Genomic DNA, 22,426 nt, shown 5'->3' with positions numbered 1-22,426 from the left:
ACAGCAAGGAGAAGCCCAGCCACGAGAGTGACCACCTTTCTTCGGGAGTTGGAATCCTTCCTCAATGAACAGATTCCTCCAGCCTTACATGACCAGGTGAGGGTCACAGGCACTGTGCTTGAAGGCACGCCTGGGGTACAACACAGAGAATGACAGACCAATTCTCCGGTGTGCGCGGAACAATAAATGATAAAATATATACGAAGAGGTGTTGAAAAGCAATATAAAAAGAACTACTAGTAGAAGGTCAGGTTTTTCCTCCTCTGGCTCAGAAAGGAGGCCGTGGGAGTGGAGAAGGCACAGCTACTGCCTGGGCTCTGGTCCCGGCCCCACCATATGCTAGCTGCATGGCCCTGGATTCACTACCTCACCTGAACCTCAAAAGCAGTAAGGTCCCTCAAAGCTTGTTATGGGTCAATGAGACTAAAGAGAAGATCCTCAGCACACAGTAGGTGCCTTTTTATCATGACACAGCAGAATGATGTCCGTCTGGGGAAGGGAAGCAGCGCACAGACTCATCTGCATCTTGCTGGCTGCACGGTGTGGGCCAAGTCAGCTGGGGCTCGAAGCCTGTTCCTATCTACCTGATGGCAGACAGCAGGGCTGATGTAAGGAAGAGGAAGAGCACGTGAGGAGCTCTGCAAGCGCAGCCTGGCCGCAGTGGGCCTTCGGCCATCAGCTGCTTGGGGAGGCATCACTTACTCTGCTTGATGTCGCCATCGTGCACCAGGCGGCCTTCAAACCGGCCGTCCCTCTGGTTGTTGATCAGCTCCTTCTCTCTGCCCACTGCATTCTGCTGCCGGGCAACACCATCCAGGTCAAGGGCGCCCGAGTGGGCAGAGAAGCCAGGGCCCAGCTTTGGGGGTAAGGGCTCTCCGCTGCTCTTCTTGAGGTAGGAGGCAGGGGCCCAGCCTTCTTTGCCCTGGTACCTGGGAAGAGAAGGGGTGCTGGTCACAGTGGTCTGCTAGGCTCATGGGAAAAAACCATGCTTCTGAAAACATGAATCCTATTTTAGGGCCCAGACAGTAGGAACAGTGGGGCCGAAGCACCGGGGAACAGAGTCCGGCACGCTGCTCACTGCCCTCTGATGATGGCTGAGCTCCCAGTGAGTCGCTCGGGCCTTTCTGACCTGATTTCTGCTTGTCTCTCTCACATCAACCATGACATCCCAGCCACCTGACCCAGCCTGTAGTCCCTCAAGTGACCTCCTCTCACTCCCATGGCCCCCCTACCCAGGCTGACCCCTCCCTTCCTTCCTGGTGAGCAACTGCTCCTCTTGCCTGGCTTCACTTAACATCTCTCCTCCCTCAAGCCTTTTCTGACCTCCGTGGCCCTTCAGCATCTCCTGTGAATACTGCAGTTCCAGCACCTACGACACCCACCTCGTGGTGGCCTTTGCATCAGCTAGAATGTGAGTGCCCGTGTTAAGGAAAGCGGCCAATATGTCTCCATGTCACTGGCCTTGGTGCCAGTGAACTCAATGAAGCAATAAAAGTCCGAGTGAACAAGCTGCCCGTGGGCATGGCACAGAGCAAGCGGCTGCAAAGCTGCCTCCTCCAAATCATTTTTATTTTAAAAAAAGATCTTGTTAAGCTACAAAGTTGTGCAGGCTGGTTCAAACTTCCCGCCTCAGCCTCCTAGAATGATAGAATGACAGGTATATGCCACTACTCCTGGCTTATGACACTCTTACATGATTGGCAGCATGGCAGTCTGTTCATGCTCACATCACCGCGGTGTGCTGTGCTGCACCAGCCATGACGTCACAAGGGTCAGGGAGTTTCCAGCCCCATGTAGTTTTATGGGAGCACCACAGCACATGTGGCCTGTCACTGCTGGAAAGGGTAGCACTGGCACAGGGATGTGTGTGTTAAGTACAGATTTACTAGCATGAGTATCATTCCTTCATATTTCTGACCTGAGGCACCCACCCCAGAAGCCTTTCTGACCCCTAGTGTCCCCCTTTGTGCCCCGTAAGTACCCTGTGCACCTCTTCAACACATCGCTCCTCTCTTACCCTCCTCTGAAGTGGATCGTGAGTCTGACTTGTGCAGGTGTTGGTGTAAACCACTGTGCCTTGCTAAGTGCTACGTCACAGGTGAGTGAGCAGTCTCAGGCTGGTGTGTGAGACGCAGGCTGGCCTAAGGCCGGAGGGGGTGGCTACTCAGTGTGGCAGCTTCACCTTCCAGTTACTCATCCCAAGACACATCTGGAGGCGGAGACCAGTCTTGCTTAACAGGGCTCCCGCTGTCTGTGGTTCAGTGTGTTTGGAGAAGGTTTTGCTTATTATGGATTTTTAGAGCAGCCCATAGGTAGAAGGAGAAGCTAAATAACAGAGAAGCACCTTCTATGGCACAGCAGAGAATCCTTGCTCATCTGCCATCCCTTACAGACCTCCATGCAGCTGGAGGTAGCAGGACCTGAAACCCACCCAGCGACAGCTGTCAGGAGGCTGCTGCCGTGATTACCTGATCTTCCACCAGCCTTCCAGGTTTTTCTGGATGACCTCCACCATGGCCCCTCTCTCCAGGTTCATTTCATCCTGGTCACGAGCCGTGTATGGGTAGATGACTGTGTACTTCTCCTCTGCAGGGAGAGAGGGTTCTGGGATGAGAAACAGAGGACATGCAGAGCCCCAGATGCTCGTGTGATCTGGGTGGTGACAGAGAGGGATAATGCCCTCTAGAGAGTCCTGTGTACCCCGCCCCATGGCCCCCACATAGCTCTGGATCACTCTGTGTCAGCAGCAACAGGAATAGGACAAAGGGCACTCCCAGTGCCTCTGAAACGCCTTGCATCACATCACCCCCACCTCCTTCAAGTTGGTGCTTCAGCGTTGCTATCCTTGGCCACCTTATGTGATGGCCGGAATCACGGCATCCTCATCTCCCTTATTCAGGTTAAAGATCCACCCACCCCATTCCAAGAACTACTTCTAACACACCATAATATTTCTGTGCTTATTGTGTTTCATGCCTGTTTCCTCTGGTAGAATATGAGCTCCGTGAAGATAGGAATTTGTCTGTCCCTTTTATCCCTCTATGTCCAGCACCAGGCATATGCCTGGAAGATTTAGTAACTGAAGACTTAGTCTCTGTTCAGTAAGGGAACAAGTCCTGAAGGCCAGGTGGGAGCCAGGTTGCTTACACAGAGGGGTTAAGCTCCCGGGGCTCCTTGCCAGTTCTCCCTGGCAGATTCGGAGTTCAGAGATAAACTACTGGCAGTGGATGATGTCAAGCTGAAATCATCACTGAGGAAACAGTAGCAGTTTCTCACTGCCGGGCTGGTAAATGACCTTCACTTTTTATTAATGATATCCAAGTCCTGCTTGAGGCTTCAATTATCATTCATGGGAGTGGGGTGCCTTCCACCACACTCCCTGGATGCCCCTGGCCCAGAAGCTGTGGAGCTATCCTCATAGCTCCATGCGCCTCTCCAAGAGCTGCCTCAGCTGTGTCTTCCTGTAGTCCCTCAGGGGCAGGGGCCTGAAGGGACAACTGCTTATGGTCGCTCAGGCAAGGGAACAGCTCCTGTCCCCAGTGGCATTAGCTCTGCTGTTGAAGTGGAGGAAAATAGATGCATATCTCAAGCCTGTCAAGGAGGGGAGGGGGCTGCCCAACTCTGCTCCATTTCAGCTCCTGGGTGAGCTCTAGCCAGCTGCAGTCTGGTGCCCAGCTAGTATGCTGATGCAGACTCCTTGGGTAAATACTCTGTGGTCTTTGTGGCCTGCCAGCTGCTGCAGAAGGAGGTGAAAGTACACAGGGCATTTATTTATGTATTGATTTGGCCTGCTGACCTGCTCTGTGGGCCGGTGCTGACTTACGGCACAGATCCTGTGTTCAGCGGAGTCAGCCATTCCCTTTCTCATGGAAGCCTTGGGGTGGGGTTCTGGGCGCTGACCCAGGAAGCGGGTAGTTCAACTCTGTGGATGTACAGATGTTATTTGGTCCAGGTAAAAGGGGGCACTGCTGTGTCCTCCAGACATTCTCGAGTACCCCAGAGGCTCTCCCTGGGATCTGAGGGCTGCTCAGTGACCCCAGACTAAGCTCAGGATGGAAGCCCTTGTAGACTGCATCATGGGCGCCTGCCAATCTGCCTGTTTGGTTCCCACTTGCCTACCCACTAGAGGTCCTCTCAGCCTCCATCCATGTGGTCAGGGGAGGGTGAGCCCCTCCGTCCTGGAGGGAGGGGGCAGGAGCATTATTCTGGCCTGGCTATAGTGCTGCAAATCTGGCCACTACAGTTGGTTCAGGGATAACATGGAACCTGGGTGGGTCAGTCAGAACCAATCCTGGGGCTCCTGTTACAGAAGCTGTTTCTTTGCTGAAAGTTCATGGAAAGTGCTTGGTAACTTGTCGTTAGGAGATAGTGAGGCCAACAAAGCAGGAAATGGAGTAGAGAGGTGGTGACAGAGGTCCTCATGGCATCCTCACACTCAGGACCCAGCTGTGCTTGCAGCTGGCCCCACCCTGGGTTTGTCAATGACATGAGTGAAAACACCTCTTCTGCCTAACCTGGCTGAGGGAGGCTTTTCCCAAGAGCTCAGTGACTGAGGGAGCAACAAGGTTGCTGGTTCTGCACCACAGAAGACCTCAGGCACCTGATTTTGAGCTGGGACGCTTCAGAGCCCCACGGCTGACAAACACCACAGGCTCGCGCCCCACCAGCCCACATGCTAGTACATACACGATACCGACAAGTCACTGTTTCTCACATGCAGCAGGCAGGGGAGTCCCAGAGGAGGAGGCTCATGCAGATGCAGGGACCCACTCTGAACACCAAGTGGAAAGGAAACTCTGAGGAAGGCACCTTGGCGCCAGCTGATGGCATACAAGTCCCCCAGAGTCCGGCGGCGACCCGTAGGCCGGGGCAAAGACCAGTACCTCCACGAGACTGGACAGGCAGCATGTGGAGGGGAGGGCAGAAGGCAGAGGTGAGAAGGGAGCACTCCTACGACTCCCCTGAGACACCGCTCCCCAGGACATGATTCCTCTAAGTCTCTTCTGAGCCCAGGTGTCTTAGGAAGGCCAAGTGCCTGAGTGTTAACCTGGAGCTTGAATCAAGAGGCATCCAGCAGTGTAACTGTATTCCCAGTACAATTACAAAGAGGCATTAAGAGATACCCTCATAGTACAGGGAAGGAGTATGCCCAAATCCTTCAGAAAAAGTGGTTTCTCCCTCTACTTTCAGCTGTGTGATGCTGGGAGAAATGCTCTGTTTTGGCTGGGGAGATGGCTCAGTAAAATAAGTGCTTCCCTGGCAAGCACAAGGATCTGAGTTCAATCCCCAGTTCCGCAAAGAAAAAAAAAAAAAAAAAGAAAAAAAAAAAAAGAAAAGAAAACAGGAAAAAAAAAGAAAAAGAAAATGCTGTTTTTCTGAGTCCATTTTGGATAAATGGGGATAGTAACCATCCCCACAGAGCATGCCTGTGGTGGTCATCATGTACTGGCTGTGCAAAACAGCGTTCCCATGTCGTGCACCTCCTGCCTCGGATCTGAGCTGCTTCTGCAGCATCCCTAGGTGAGCCTGCCCCAAGGCCCAGAAGGCCCTCGAGACAGCAAAAAAAAAAAAACTCTGCAATACAACTAAATGCACACACCACATACTTTTTTCCCCTTTCTAATCTTTAACATTTAGAAATAGCTCCTCTATTTATTTTATTTATTTATTTGAGACAGGATCTTACAAAGTAGCCCAGGCTCACATTGAACTCTCAATCCTCTTGACTCAGACTTCCCAGTGCTGGGATTAGAGGTGTGCACACCCAGCTCTCACCCTTTTGTGGAGAAATAAGTACTTAAAGTAGCTCTGTGCTTCAGCAATCGGCTCCAAGTCAACACTCAGCCCTAGGTAAAGCTTATCTGATGACTTACTGTTTATTATTTTAGTTCTCTGAATGTAGAAACTCATTTAACATTTTAAAACTCCCATGACACAGACATCATTTCCATTTTCAAGCAGAAGGCTACATTTCAGAGAGGCAAGGTTACTGGCCCCAAATCATTTAGTTAAAATGTGGTATAGCTGAGGTCTACCTGCCCCCCAAAAACCTGTCTGTTAAGGAAGGTGAACACATGTTGTGGTTTCGGGAAGCCTCTAGGGAGGAAGGGAGTGTGTGAGTGTTGGTACTGCTGGCATCTCCACTAAGGACACTACAGAAGAGGGACACACACTTGGGGCCATTTATACCAAAAGATGGCAGACCTCTGTAAACACATGGGGGCAAAGGTCTTGCACATGATCCAGCAGTTCTCCTGGCTTGGCCACCAGAATAATCCTAGGGAGAAGTGGTGATAATGTTGAGGTCCTCCTGGCATCCTATGAGGGTGTCAGGGGATCAGCTATGGCCGGGCTCATGGTGGGTGGCTCCCACAGCAACGAAGGAAGTAGGGGCTTACCCTTCCTCCTAACCAGTTTAAAGTGTGAGCCAATGAGGAGCTGACACCCAGAGGCAGAGGCTAGAAGGAAGGGACTAAGCAAGGAAGCGATGCAACGTGTCCCCGGGGTCCCAGCAGTGGGGCGGGTTGCCTGCCTACCTTCTTCAGGCTGTAGAGAAAATTCATCCTGCACACCATCCTGTCCTTCGAGACAGGTCGCAGGAACCCAGCCTTGCTCCTCTGCAGTGCTGACGAACCACCAGCCTAGGGAAGTGAGAGTGTACAGTGATGTCAGTGGGGCCCAGCGGCACGAGCGTAACAGCACAGTGACCCCTTGGTATGTGGGGGCACTGGCCCTAGGACCCTGGCGGGAAGCACAGTCTGTGGATGCATATGTTTTTATATATATATAAAATAGTGTAGTGATTGCGTATGACCCATACATATCCTCCCACAGGCTTTAGACTGTCTCTGCTTGACTTATATACCTAATACAACGTGAATACTATGTAAATAGTTGTTCTGTTTTATTGCTTAGGAAAAAAATAATGGCAAGGAAAAAAAATCTGCACATGTTTAGTACAGATTCAGCTTTTTCCTTGAATATTTTCTATCCGTGATTGGTAATACATGAGAATGCGGAATCCACAGACACTGACAGCAAATTGTATATTCAGCCGCTCTATCAGTTAACGCCTAGAGCAAGGCTAAAACACGGCCATCTTACTGGTGGAGCACAACTAACAATGTTAGCTGTTAACTATTCAGAACGGGCCAATAAGAAACTTGTTGCTGAGCCTGAGATGGGGAGAAAAAGGTCATACTAATGATAGGAACATTCAGCATTCTAAGCTGTACATGGGACGCACTCTCAGGTCTACTTACATTACTTCACATTATTATCCCCACTGTATACATGAAGAAACTGAGGCTCATTGAGCAAACCCATCAATCTGCACCAGGCCTGTGGCAGAGCAATGGTTTGTGCCAGGGCTGTTTGATGCCGAAGGCGCTGCCCTAACAACTTCTCTGGACGCCCCCTTTGCATCTGTGTGCATCAAGGGAAATCTGGCTGTGGACATGACCGCTTGAGGGTCCTCACCTCCACGCCCAGGCATCCCCTAAAGAGAAGAGCTTGTGTGGGTGACACCTATTGTAGGTAGTGTAATGCCCCCCGAAGACCTCAGGCTCTAATCCTCAGAACCTGCGAATACAGCAGACCCTCCGAATCTGCAGATTTGACTTCAACAGATTCAACCAACCACCACACAGGAAATTTTGAGAAGAATTACATCTGTACTGAACTTATGCTTTCGAACCATTACTCCCCAAATAATACAATACTACAATGATTTACAGGGTATTTACACTGATTAGGTATTAGAAGTCCTCTAGAGATAATGTAAAGCAGATGGGAGGATGCCTGTAGGTTATATGCAAAAACTATGCCATTTTATACAAGGGACTTAAGTATCTATGAATTTTGGTATCTGTGGAGGTCCATGGACCAATCCCCCATGCATACAGAGGGACAAATGCATAATTAAAAATAAATGTCACCAGCACGTTGGCCACTTGTGGCTGTGAACATCTATTTTTGTTTGGCCGTCCTCCTGCCTCATACGCCGCCTCCTGCTAGTATCCTGTTCTTTCTCCCTTGCTTTACTCAAGCAGGTGGTCCTGTGGGATGCTTCTCCCTTCTTGATGTCTCTGTGTGGCATCCTCAGCCTGCATCTATCTATCCTCAGGAATCACAAAGTCATACGGCCTTAGGGTCGGCTGCAATGGTATCTGAACTCTAGCAGCAGCTGTAAGGTCTAGTACAAGTGACAAATCCGTGAAGCAGGGATACTGTGGGGGGACATATTTTGTAGTGTGTAACTGTGGCTCCTGGCTTATTACTCCCACAGCTTTTGTTATTTTCTAAGTCTGGATAAGGTCGGTATATGTTAGGTCTAGAAGAAGGGCTCAGAAAGCAACGTCTCTCTGACTCTTGCCCTCCTTCTACTTGTTCCTTTCTCGCCCCAAGGCAGGTCACAAGGTCTAGGACTTCTCTTCCTCATAGCAGGGCTTGGAAGCTAAAAATACACACACTACCTATTCCTGCTTGGGAGCTGCTGGCCATGAACTCTCTGATCTACTTTGATAGTAGGTCATAAGATCCCATCTCAGAAGGAGGGAAAGGCGCAAAGAGGCCAAGAATCTGACAGATAGGCCTTGTGGGGTCTCCCAACCCCGTCTACTAGCATCAGGTTAGATAGTCTTGGTCAACCACAATTCTACACTGTCCATGTTTCAGTCACGTCTATGTGGGCAAGGTAAGAATGCTTCTGGCCAGCTGAACGCTGGAAGCTCCTGGAGTGGGTATGTGAGCTCTGCCTTCCTCTCATACCGCTTGCCCTGTGCGTCTTTTCATCTTCATCCTTGGCAACAGCCTTTACAATAAACTGGTAAACATGTATCCCTGAGCTCTGTGAATTGCTCAAGCCAATTACTAGAACCCAAGGAGGAGGCTGTGGACACTCTACTTTATAGCTGGCTGGTCCAAAGCACAGGTTTCAGAAAGGATCTAGAGTTTGTGACAAGCACTGCAAGTAGAAAGGGACTGAGTCTTTGACTTATGGGATTTGACACTATCTCCAGGTAAAGAGCATTAGAGCTGTATTGGATTAGATAGAAGACAGTCAGCTGGTGTCTGGTGCAGAGCTGATTGCTTGCTTGTGGTGAAATCTCCACACCTTTGAGATCACAGAGGCGCTCTGTGCTGTGTGTATATAGGAGAACACACTGAGATTTAAGTAGGGCAAGGATTTCCCTCTAGATTTTTGGAGATAATAGTTCCTAGATTGCACAACTGAGATTTGGTTGACTAACACAGATCTCATGACTAACAGCGTGACTCAGGATAATACAAACATCGCCTTTCCCCCTTCTTTGAACATGGATGATTTCTAGGCTGCACAGGTCACGAGGCCCAACTGGCTCACAGTGGTCTTCTGATTAATATGACTAATGATAGCTTGATTCAGGATAACAGGCTAATGGTAATAGGATGTTGGAAACATCCTCTTTCTCCTGTTCTTTAGCCCTTAACTACTCACCTTTGGGGTATCAGAGCTTGGTGCCCAATGGCATAATTAGTCAATGCCACATTTTAGCCACAGGGAACCCAGCAGGAGACAGAGGAGCTGCTCACTCCCTGCTCCCTGCTCTGAAGGGAATGTAATTTGAGGGTGTTACTGTGCGCCAACAACTGCTTCAGGCTCTTCCTCATGTTATCTCATTTAACCCTAGCAGTGCCCTTTGGAGCAGGCTTTTATGTTTTGTAGATGTGAAAATTGAAGACGAAGTGACCTGGACCACAGAGCAGCATGGAGTTGAGGTGGAAATCCAGGTTAGGTGTCTCAATCACGCCACTCTCCCTCCAGTAACTTTGTGGCTGTTGGTCCATGTGCTGGGCGGGGGTGGGGAGTGAGGGCAGGGCATGTATCTGCTCAACCAGACCCTAGAGAGCTGAGCCTTCTGGAGACCCCCATTGGAAAGCAAAGGCCAGTTTCTAATGGGACTGCTTGCCTCTGTCTCCAAGTGGTTGTGAAGGAATGTGAATCTGAGGAGAGACTGGTAACACCTGATCCGGGATGCTGGTAAGCTGTGACCAAGTAGGTATTTGAGCCTTGGGATCAAACAGGCAGATCAGAGGCCTCAGCCAGATTGGGGGAGATAGACTGCTTACTTGTTTTTGAGTTCCCTTATGTTTCATGTGAGAGTGCCTTGGACAGCATGGAGGGTGGAGGGTGGTAGTCTAGGATCCTACCTGACTCATTTTTCTCAATGATGTCTACGACCTGTCCCACGCTGAGGCTGATCTCCGAGCTCTCTTGCTTCTGATAGTCTGCAACCACCACATACTGTTCTAGGACCATGGGGTCGACCGAGGCCAGATCCCCACCTGTAGGCAGCAAGGCAATCAGATGTCACATGTGGCCTCTAGCACTGCATGAAGGAGCCACGGGAGCAGTACAGGTCAGGAAACTTTTCAAATAAAGAGGCTCTTAGAAGACTTGTCCCAAGGGTGTCCCCGTCCACACATTTTTTTCATTCATTTGCTCACTCAGTCACCAAAATTTTCCAGGTGCCTCTTACTATACGATGTCTGCCGTCCCTAACGGCTTGCACCACCTGACTAGTTGTCATTTCTTACCATGGTGCTTTAAAAAATACCTACTCATTTGTTTCCTTGCTGTTTATTTTTCTGTCCTAGCATAAAAGCCCAGAAAGTTAGGAAATCAGTCTCTTCCGTATTACTGCTGTAGTTGTCCTGCCTGAAGGCTCATAGGCCTATGGTCTGTTTTTGTCCAAGGGCTGCTAAGAATGAAACATATATTATATATAATTATTATGTTATAATATATGTTAGAGTTGTTAAGAAAAAGAGGAGCTGTGAAACTGTCTCATTCATATTTATTTCTCAATAAAAAAATTAAAAAAATAAAAAAATCAATAAAATTATTAAAATATAAAAAAGAAGAAGAGAATGGGAAGAAAAGGAATAATAACAGTAATATAAGGTATTATTATTAGTGATGAAACTGTATGTGGCTTGTGGAGCATTTACTCTCTGGCCTTTTAGAATAGCGGCCAGTGCCTCTCCTAGGCCATGGACAACACCTAGTAATACTCAATAGGGCTGGGGGTGTAGCTCAGTGGTAGAGTACTTGCCTGTAGTGCACGAACCCATGAGTTCAAACCTCAGCAGTACAAAATTAAAAGAAAAAATGACTCCAATAAATAGTCTAATCAAAGAATCAATATTTTAAAACTCAGCTTTAAGTCATTTTCCTTACATTTTACTTTATTTATACATCTGTCTTTTCCATAAGACTGAGAATTCCCAATTCTTGTTTACCTCTGAATTCCCTGGGTACCTCGGGGCCTGCCAGGGACATAGTGGGTGCTCAATCAGTACTGAACACATAACTGTGTGTGCCTCCTTCACTTAGTACTGAGCACAGATGCTTTACAGACATTTGTGGAATGAGTGGAAATTTCTAGAAATGCTTCCTGCCCTAAAAGGGGCTCTGCTCCTCCTCCTGGAGTATCCCATGCTGAGAGCTATAAATAAGCACTTTCCCATCTATGGACAACCAGAGATTATTTCTTGCCTATAGAAGGAATGGCAGCTTTGGTTATGTGAGGATTCAAGTTCCTTGGCCCTATTGGTTCATTCATTTTTGCACCAATTTCTCTCTGAGCGAACTGTGTTGTCCTCACTCAGGGCACTTAACTTATCTAAATGGATGAAAAAAAGCTGGGTGTGGTAGTGGATGCCTACAATCCCAGTACAATGAATTTGAAGCCAACCTGAACTACACAATGAGATCTGGTTTCAAAAACAACCAACCAACTAATCAACCAACCAACCAATCAACCAACCAACCAACCAACCAATCAATCAACCAACCAACCAATCAGCCAACCAACCAACCGGCAACACCCCCCCCCCCTCAAATGATGAAAAAGCGAACCCAATTCATCTGATCACCAGGAGTCTTAAATTAGCTTTAGGACACTGGGGTGTTATGTGAGGACACCTACTGGTAGCATGTGATACTGCAGCCAAGCTCTACAATGCTTAACTCATTTCAATACCTCACAGTTGAGCCAGGCATCTAAGTTTTAGGAGTTGCCAAGTATGAAATCAAAGGCTTCCTAGGCAAGAAATGTCATATGTCCCAGCAGGAAATAAAAGAGAAGAAGGATATTTGACAGTGGAGGGGTGATTTTTATCATTAAGTGCTAAAAAATATTCAAGTGGCATAGAGCCTAATTTGCCACGTAAGTTTTCTATTTGGGTATTTTTTCCTTCATGATGACAAGTCTTGAATTTTTAAAATGAGTAGTGGCGAAGTGGAATTTTCCTTCCATAAATTCCTACACTGCTATGCTTGCTGAAAGAATCCATAAACCATAGACTACATCGAAAGTAAACGGCAGAACAATCAAGAAGAAAGATGCTCCTTGAGCCATAAGATGATCTGCTGTTCTGTGGTGAGATGTTTTTCTTGCAGGATGAGCAGAATCTGAGACCACTTTAGCCAGCATCTGTGGGAGCCAGCCAGCCAGACTGGGAAATCCTGGGGACAGACAGCCTTCTCCAGTAGGGTTCAGCCACAGAAATCACAGGAGTTACATCTGTTAGCCTTCAATCCCTCTTAAATTCAATGAAGGCCAGTTCTAAAATAAAGGTAGTGCTCAAAAGGTCAGATAAAAAATAAGGCCAAGCCCAGCATGGGCTCTCAGACTGAATGAAGAAAGATGCCATTTTCTACCAGGCTTAACTATAAATAAATCTGTCCCCCATCATTGCAGGTGAATGATGCCAACAGCAGTTGCCACAAATTAGAGCTGTGTCTCTCTTTTCCAGACAAGTCCCCTCATCAAGCCTATTTCAACCCAACACTTATGTTTGCACAAACCAGAGCCATCTCTTTCCCCTCTTCCCTTGCTCTCACCTCCCAGGAAAAGCCTCTGCACACTCAAAGCCAGGAACGCTGGCCCAGTTCGAGTGGCCGCTGCTCTCTGCTCTTTTCTAAGAAACATATAATTATCCCCAGGGCTCGAGAACTATTTGCAGTTTTAGCAGGATACCACGGCTCTGGCCAGTACCAATTAAACCAGAAAGAGAGCTGTACTCAGGCCATCTGAGCAAATGCCAGTGTTAATTCCAGATGCCCTCCCTAAGGTAGAGAGATCCAGCTCCTCTTCATACGCCCCTCCAAGATGGCCTTGATACCTGTAAAGCTGACCACAGGCCCAGGACCCAGGAGGCAACACAGAGACTGAATTCAGATCACTGGTCAGGAACATCAGTGTGCTCTAAGTAATAGCAGTAGTAATAAGAACAGCACCAAACATATATGACAATGTACTAGGTACTATTCTAAGTGCTTCATATGCATTATAAATACTATCACAATCTTCTAACCCAGATTGTTGCTTTTCTTTTTGTCTTTTTGAGACAGGATTTTACTATACAGTTCAGGCTGGCCTTGAACTTACTTTGCAGCCCAGGCTGGCCTCAAACATGCAATGATTTTCTTGCCTCAGCCTCCTCAGTGCTGGGATTACAGGAGTGTGCTGCTATGCTTGTCAAACTGAAGATTATTTTTAATCTTGATTTTACACATGAGGAAACTGAGGCCCCTGAAAGAAGTCATCTGTCCTTACTTTTGGGATTTCTGCTTATACTGCAGTCCTAGGAAACTAAAGAGGTTAGAATCCTGGAAATCCAAAGACTGCATTGGTCCTTGGTTTGGTACAGGCCAGAGCCTTTACAGATGAAGGGGACGCTCACAGGTGGTGAGAAGAAAAGGTGGGGAATGTTGTTGATCTAATTTGTTTTTTTCACTACTAGGGAATGAACTTGGGACCTTGCGCTTGCCAAGCAGGTGCTTATGCCCCTGAGCTATCTCCCTGGATGACTCTAATTTTTTTTTTTAAAGCCTAGTACAATCTCAAACACTGCTCTGAAATACCCAAATTCCTACCTTCTCTCTTTCCATAACTGCTTCTGATAGAAGAGCCATGTTGTTCAGGGAAGGGAAAGCTTGTTAGGAAGGAAGGGTCTGTCGCAGGGTGAGCGGCACGGAGCACAGGAATTGCTCCACAGTGTATCTATCGGTCACTGCCCGAACAGCAGCTGACCAAAGGCAGCACAGGGGCTGAGGCTGGGCGGGGGACGTCAAGATCAGAGCCAGGCTGCTGCTTGGTCCTACTTCCAGTCTCAGTGCATGCAGTCCAAAACGCTTTGTGTTACATGGAAACTTCTGCTTATTCCTCATGATCCACGTCTTTGCCTTCTGACTCAGAATCTGAGACGAATGCTAAGCTCCCACAGTTTTTTGTATAAAGTGGAACATGGGCATTCAGCCCCATAAAGGATGGTGGGAAGACATTGGTCTCTTCTATTCCCATCGCAGGGTCATCAACGCATTTGTAATTTCTTGATATAGGATAAACAACCCAAATCCTTCTTCCGGGAAACGTGGTTGAGGGGGGATATCAACCAAATAAGCATCCATCCATCCATCCATCCATCCACCCCCTCCCACCCACCCGTCCGGCTGTCCACCTGGCCATCGATCCGTCCACCCACCTCCCCACCCATACTGCTGCACCCCCAGTGGGAAACCCAACACATGATGTATGGCAGGCACTCAGTAGCAGTATGTTAAACACTGAACAAAAAAGATGGGAAATATTCTTACCAGATTTCTTTTTCCCAATGTGCTCCCTGTATAGAAACAACGGGGGCAAGAAAAAGAAATATGTCAGTATTGATTGCCCTGCATAGTCCACTAGGAAATGGATTCTTTACCCCACAATAGCATCAGTGGATGAATAGAAAAAACAAGCCACCCAAGGACCCAGGCTTCTTAGAAAAGGAAGAATTACCCTAAATTTTCTCCCTGTAGCTGAGAAGCACTCCAGTGTTATAGTGTCATGCAATCTGGAAGCAGGGATCAAAGCCTCACATTGCACAGAGCCAGAGCTAAGTAGGAGAATATAGACATGTCCTTGTACTTTGTCGTACAAGGCAGAGGTTCCTGTTCCACTTCTTGGGCTCCCCTCAGACACAGGTGGAGAACAAAGTGCTTAGCAGATGATAAAAGAAGTATAAACACACTACTGACAGCGGAAGTCTGGCAGCAGGGCACACAGCACATCTCCTTAGCCACGGCTGGCTAGAATTCACAGGGAATGACTAATGGCAGCACTTGTCAACCATGTTGAGATTAGGAATACAATTGCATTGCAAAGCACTTCGGAGTAAATGATCTGATTGGTAATGCAGTTTCAGTAGTTGGGTTGGGAGAGATGTTGTAGCAACAGTGGCATTATTTAGTAATTACTAAATGCAATGGCTGTGTGTTGAAATCCTGCTAGATATTTTTACTTCATTCATTTAATACAATACCCCCCAAAAAGAACTACTCTTTTATCTCTGTTCTGCAGATAAGGACAATGAGGTACAGGGAGTTAAGTGACTTGCCCAAGGGCACACAGCTAGCAGGTAGGATAAGCCAAAATCCAAATCCAGTTCTAATTCAAATTAACATGCCATAAAACTCATTTTTAAAAGTACACCATTCACTAGTTTTTAGTACAGTTACAAGGTTTTGCAATAATCACTATGAATCCCAAAACATTTCTGTCAACCCAGGAGAAACTCCATAGTCTTATGGAGTTGTATGACTATATGGTTGTGTCTGCTTGTGGAGTCCTCCCTCCTTCCAGCCCTCGACACCCGTAAGCCTGCTTGCTGTCTCTTGTGCTTTGCCTTCTCTGGGCATTTCATAGAGATGCAATCACAGCCCAGGTCGCTCTTTGTCTATTTTCTCCTACTTAGCAGGTTTTCCAGATTCATCCATATTGTGGCATGAATTAGTAAATTATTATTTTATTCCTTTTATGGATGAATAATATTCCTTTCCATGGATATACTACATCTTGGTTTTCTATTCACTAGCTGATGGGCATTTTTTCCCCCTCACTTTTTGGCTAGTATAGAAATGCTCTGTGAACATCCATCCTGAAGTTTTATGTGGACATGCTTCTTTTATTTGGTGGTCCGAGGGGCTTGTGAATACTAGACAAACGTTCTAGAGCTGAACTAATCTCCAGTCCTGTTTATTTTGGGACAAGTGCTCATTAGGTTGCCCGCAGTCCTTGAACTTACAATCCTCCTGCCTCAGGCCCCTCAGCAACCAGGATTGCAGGCTACATCACCATCCCGGGTTGGACACACATTTTTATTTCTTTTGGGTACATACTTAGAGGTGCAACTGCTGGGTCACAAGGGTTTAACTCCTTGGTGCTTCAATGAAATCTCAGCTGCACCATTCTAACACTAACAGTGCAGGAGGGTTCTGCTTTCTCTAGGTCCTGGACACGACTTGTTATCTGCCTTTGTGATTATGGCCCTGCTCACGGTGTGAAGGCACATTTCACTGTGGCTCGGGTTGCATCTCCTGATGCTATGATGCTGAGCGCTTCTGTGCGCACTTACAAGCCAGGTGTGTACGTTCCTATTCAGTGTCTCATTTTTAAAGTCTGGGTTTAACCACCATGTCATAATGCTGTAAGGCATCCTCAGGAGAGGGCAGCGAGCTAAACCAGCTCCAGGAGGCTGAGGCCACAGTCTGAGTGTCTGGGAGAGCAGCTGGCCCCAGCCAGGCCCTGGCGTGTGTGTGGGGGGGAGGAGGGGCAGCTGACCAGGTCATTCTCCAGCCAGGCACTGTCTCTAGGAGGCTCAACTTCACAGCCACTTTGCAAGAAAGGCAGGGGCAACAGTGGCATGTCTCTGTCATGTTTGTTGGCACTTGCTGTGTACGGAGAGACACTGAGGCCCAGAGAGGAGCTCCAGGATGGAACCTGGGCAGACTGGCTGGAGCCAGCCCTGGCCTCTCCGGTGGGCGGAGCCCCGCTCAGCTGCTGGTCGGAGATACACTGACTCAGGCCAACCCCAAAGGGCCATCCAGTTCTGCCATCTGACTCACGCACGGTCAGGGCTGCTGCTAGTCCTGGTTCTCCTCTGTCAAACGCCCTCCAAAAGCACTACTCAGAACCCACTGTTCCCCTCCTAGAAGAGGGCTGGAAAAGACCCAATTTCTACTTTGAGCCCTGACGTGGATATCAGCTTCCAGATCCTGACCATGACACCAACCCACTGAGCAGGTCACAACCTAACCCAACAACCCGGGCCCAGCTGAGACTGCCTGTCTAGGATGTCCTCAGGCACTCGACAACCCTCCCACCTTCCTTCCTCTTCCTTGAAGCCTGGACAGGAAGAGACCACCAGATGAATCCTGGCCACGTGGTGACATCATCTTTTGTGGCAAGAAACTGCTTAATCCTTCCAACAAAGATGTGAGCCAGGTTAGCAGCACCCACTTTACTGATGAGGAAATAGCGCAGAGATGTGAAGTCACTTGCCCAGGCCACACCGCTGGGAAGGGACAAAGAGATTTGAACTTTTCTTTTGAGGAAGGCCTTGGGAACCAGATACATATACTCTGTTCTCTGTGCTTTCTTTGGTACAGTCTAGGTTGGCTTTGTATTTGTACTGGGTAATGTGTGTGTGTTTGTCTATGTGTGTTCCCATGTCTACACAGCCTTTGCTACCACTGTGAAGTCTCACAGAGTAGGTGCTTTTTTGGCTTCTATCCTTTCTGAGGGAAGAACAGCAGGAAAGCGATCATTAAACGCTATTAGGAGTTTTTTGTTTTTTTAACTTACAGGACAAACAGATTTCTTCTAGCTGTTCAAAGTCTCCAAATTTGGAAAAAATTTTACTCTATACCTGCCTCAAAAAAAATTCTGATTTGGTGAGTAAATATTTATTTAGTTTCTGTATGAATGCTGTCTGCCCTTCTAGGCTTGAAAGCAATGAAATAAGTCATATTTGAAAAATGCTTGACTTCATAAAAATATAAAGGTTATATAAAATCCAGAGGTCATAAATATCAAGGAAAGAGACACATATGATACTGGTACAAACACGGCAAAGGCTAATCTTAAGATTCATTCCCTTATTTAGGTGCTGGTAATCAATCTCAGGGCTTTGGATGTGCTAAATGCATGCTCTAGTACTCAGCTATATACCTAGACTTGTTTTCTCTTTGACAAATTATAGTTGCTTATAATTATGGAACACATAGTAATGTTATGGCATATGTATGTCTCAATATTTCAAGTCTATGTAAATCAATAACAAAAACAGGGTTTTGCTGAAGACCAAGAGAAAACCAAGCAAAGAGATTTTCCCCTTCCAATTGGGATTATTCTGGATTCAGTGCCAAGCCATCTGGCACCTTTCCTAGTTTGAAAAAGGCCCATCAGAACTCAAAGGCACCTCTTCCCTCTTGAAGGAGGAACTGGGTGTGTTTTCATGTGGCTTTTGCACCCAGGTGGCAGTGGTGACAAGGTCTGGGGAATGCAGACACTCGGATGAGCTGACCTCGTCGACATGGGTCTCTGCCCAGAGATTTCTGGGGAGGGGGACCTACCTGGAAGGCCCCAAAAATCACAATCTCTCTTTAGTGGGACATCCACTCTGGTACCTAACTCAGTTCAGAGGCTTCAACAAACCAAGCACGCTAAATATTTTCTCTGTTACTGCTTCATGAAAGATTCAAGCATCTTGGCCCTGACATTATGAGGGAGAGCTGTGAAGATTGTGTACCTACATGTTAAGCAATGCATGTATGTTACATATATGTCTTACCACAGACCTACAAAGTACATATCATTGATCCCATTAGGACATGTGACTACTCCAAACTCTGAAATGTCTCAGATTAGGGACATTACTCAGCCTGTAGCTCCTAAGCACAACCAGCTCTGTGGCCGAGGCACTGCAGAGAATTTACTGCATAGTCCCTGCCTGCCAGGCTTCCAGTTTCCCGAGTTCCAACACCTCATGAGAAGTGCTGGAAGCCAGCGCAGAGTGTCATGGGTGCAGGGCCCTCTGCCAGGCACTCATCTGCCAAATAGGACCAGAGTTAACTGCTTGCACCCACGGAAGGCCACCTGCAGTGAGACCCTGAAGGGCTGAAACCCGGCTTTGTGCACGCTCTGCTCAACTCTGCCCTTGCTGGGGCTGGCTGGACCTCCAGGAGGGATGTGAGGGTGGCCTGGGGAGGGTCCCACACAAACTTACTCTTTGGGGGGGTTCAGGTCCTCGGGTCTTGTCTCAAAGAACTGTAGCACCTCCTCACACTGAGATATGTAGGGCGGCAGCTGGATCAGAGCCTGAGGAGGAGAGGCATATCCAGGTGAGTCTGAGGGTAGGAGGATGGAAAGTGTGGCGAGCTGCTGGTTCTTGACCATGGGCAGGCATCAGAATCACCCGGAGGGTGTGTTAGAATTCTGTCTGTGGGGCCCTGCCCCAGAGTTTCTGATTCAGTGGATCTGTGGTGGGGCCCAAGGATGTTCCCTGGTGATGCTGATGCTGTTGGTTTGGGGAACACACATGTGGATATGATTGAATGTGTGCGCACACACACACACACATGATAGATGTACATGCATACATAAATTATAGGCATATTTGTACAAATTATATATATTTATGCAATTTCAGACCATGCTGTTTTGCTAACAATAAACTGTGATCTTCATACATTTTCATTACACTATTGATTGCCTCTTATATAGATATTACCTATTTTAGTCACCTAGTCACCCACAGGGGGACATTTAGAGTATTTCCAACATGTGTGCATGAATGTCTTAACTCCTCAATGTGCAGCACTAGTGTGAAGAGACTCTTTTAGGATCTGAATAGAGGTTGGGTAGAAGTGTCCAGGTTAACCAAGGGCTAATGTGCTGGCCCTCCACCGGCCAATTTCATGATAATCTTGGTGCCACAGTGACTTAGCAGCTGGCCCATGATGGCGCCTCTGCCAACAGGCTGGGAGAGGCAAGTAGAGGGCACGAAGTGCAACGAGCATTGTTGTGCTGGCTTATGTTCCACAGGTATTCATTCAATGACTGGATGGGCATTTTCTTATTGTCCAGCACTGCACTGGTTTCTGCATGTAATACAAGAGGAATATAAGGGGCATCTTGCTCATTTAGGCATTTGAAGCTAAGATGTGGCTCCATCTTCAATATACAGATCAGTTTAACAAATATTAACCCCTCTGGTCCAGAACCTGGATAGGGAAGATGGGGACACAAACCCTAGTGCAGTAGAGCTGGTACCCACACACATGTTATTATAAACACATGTGCAGGGTGAACTTGCAAACACACATGACTTAAGGCAGGCTCTGCGGAGGCAGGACCCCGCCCTCTTCTAGTAGGCGTCACCTCTGGGCTTGGCATGACCTTCTTCTTCCCATGCTGGCTATGGGTCTGGGTGGAAGAGATACGTCTCTGTTTTCTATCTAACAGCTCTTGAAAACTCTTGGTTCTCACTCCCGCTCAAAAACTGATGTGTCAATCCTACAGGAGGTTCTGGCTTAGATGCCCAGTGAGAAGGGGTGAATGGAGGTCTCTATGTGGCCCCTTATATAGGGTTTTATGTGATTGTTCCCGATACAAAAATGTATTAAGTGCGATAAAATACACAGAGCACTACATTGGCCTCCTAACCATTTCCAAGAGCGTGGTTCAGGGGCATTAACACATTCACAGTGCAGCGCTGCCATCACCACCATCCACACCCAGAACACTTTCCATCCCGCAAACCAGAACCCCCAACCGTTGGACAGTAACCCCCTTTCCCACCACACTACTTTCTGTGGCTTTCCTACTGTAGGTACCTCACAGATGAGGAATCACATATGTGTCCTTTTGCAACCTGGTGATTTCTTTCAGCACTGAAGGGTTAGGCACGCTGCGGCATGTGTCACCATTTCTTCCCTTAGGCTATGTAATATATCATTGTGTGTGCACGTCATGCTTGACCACTCACCCACCAGTGGACCTTTGAAGCCGACCCTATGCGATTTCTGAATCTGGCTCTAACTTTAAGCTAAAGTGTGATCTGCTTCAGACTTAAAAGTGGAAAAAAACAATGAGGGAGGTGGATGGTTCTGTGGGGCAACTTCCCTGGTCACTGCCCCCTCTTCCCTCTTCCTGGGATGAAAGATGTGGACCTAAAGTGCTTGCTGATACTTTTCTGAGCCTGAGGCTGATCCCAGAGCAGGCACTTTCTTCTCCCACTTCCCATTCATTTCTGACCCTCCCTCTTTCTGGTTCCAGGCAGCTAGTAGTCACTCTCCTGTCCTGGACGAATTACTGTCTGGGGCTGCCATGGGTCTCTTTTTCCTCTTCTTATAGCTGGAACCCCATAACGAAGGGGCTGATTATACACTGTATGGTGGTGCATCCTGCCTGCTTGGTATACACATGTCTAAGGCTCCCCCAGACTGCAAAAACAACACCGTCTGAGGTTGCCTCAGCCCTTGGTAGCTCACCATATGCATGGTCTGTCACTTTATCATCCTAGGAGAGCTGGCTATTTTAAAGATGTGGTGACTTTGGTTTGAAAGTCTAGGACTGACCAAATGCAATCTACAGAACTAGGGGTACAGGGGCTGTCAGTGCTGGGAAGACTGATACAAGGTGGAAATGTTTGCTGGGTAAATGACATGCGCGAAGGCCCTGTGAGAGGAGACCTAGCATCTTGGCCTGAACTGGCCCTCCTGAATGCTCCTTGCTAAGAAGGGCAGAGGCCTCAACCAGACCAGTGAGGGAAGGGACAATGAACCCGTGGACACCTCCCAGCAGTGCCAAGTTCTCCTCTGGTGCTGAGCTATTCCTAGGAAGTAAAAGCCAAACCATACAATAAGCTGAGTTACTAAGAGAAGGCAGTGCCATGTGCTTTGGTGCTGCCCTGACATTCAGGATGGACTGGGTGATGGGAAAACATGACCTGGGGCCAGGGAGGAATTCTTCCAGAACACTCTAGGATCCGCCCGGGTTTAGTCAGTAGTGACAAAGCACCACAATCGTGGGAAAACTCAGCTCCGTTCAGGAAGGTACAGTGGCTCTTTGTACTGATGCGGCTGGTCCACGCAGGGCTGAGAGGGCAGCAAGCCCTGTTGGTGGGGGTAATGAAAGAGCAGAGGACAGAACCAGCTTCTGATTCCGGCTCTGTCACTTCCGAGCTATGTGAATCTGGCCAAGTCCTAGTACTTTCCTGAGACTCAATCTGCTCATCTGTAAGATGGAAACAACTAGTACCCATCTGGGAAGGCTGCGCTACAGCATACGCCAGAAAGTGGCTGTGTGGTTCCACCACGTACTGGATCAATTAACTCTTGGGCTCTTTGTCTAATAATACAGTGGTTCTCAAAGGCAATTTTAGAGCCAGTAAGATGATTCTGTTAAATAACAGTGCATGGGCTAAGAAAGCACGTGTTTCTCAGTTCTCTTGTAAGGCTCTTTAAGTCCAAAAACAATGCTCCAGGGAGTGTACACACCTCCAGCTTGCTTCCTAGAGGGGGCCAGCCTCTGTAGCCAGGGCAGCCAGGCAA

The 22,426-nt window shown here is 47.8% G+C and overlaps 1 protein-coding gene across 1 annotated transcript in view; it reads right to left on the bottom strand.

Annotated features, from left to right (window-relative positions):
* Sh3pxd2b (SH3 and PX domains 2B) overlaps positions 1-22,426 on the bottom strand; it is a 153,335-nt gene that overhangs the window by 19,894 nt on the left and 111,015 nt on the right. Inside the window, exons 5-10 of the mRNA XM_023705047.1 lie at positions 19,099-19,219; positions 14,645-14,670; positions 10,192-10,326; positions 6,537-6,641; positions 2,469-2,586; positions 703-929 (exon numbers count right to left, since the gene is read on the bottom strand). Coding sequence (XP_023560815.1) covers positions 703-929; positions 2,469-2,586; positions 6,537-6,641; positions 10,192-10,326; positions 14,645-14,670; positions 19,099-19,219 — 732 coding nt within the window. The remainder of the gene's footprint in view (positions 1-702; positions 930-2,468; positions 2,587-6,536; positions 6,642-10,191; positions 10,327-14,644; positions 14,671-19,098; positions 19,220-22,426) is intronic.

Source organism: Octodon degus, unplaced genomic scaffold, assembly GCF_000260255.1.
Source record: "Octodon degus isolate 3935 unplaced genomic scaffold, OctDeg1.0 scaffold00212, whole genome shotgun sequence".
NCBI classification, from domain to species: Eukaryota; Metazoa; Chordata; class Mammalia; order Rodentia; family Octodontidae; genus Octodon; species Octodon degus.
Note: the sequence above shows the minus strand (reverse complement) of the source record. Positions and strands in the feature narration are given on the sequence as shown.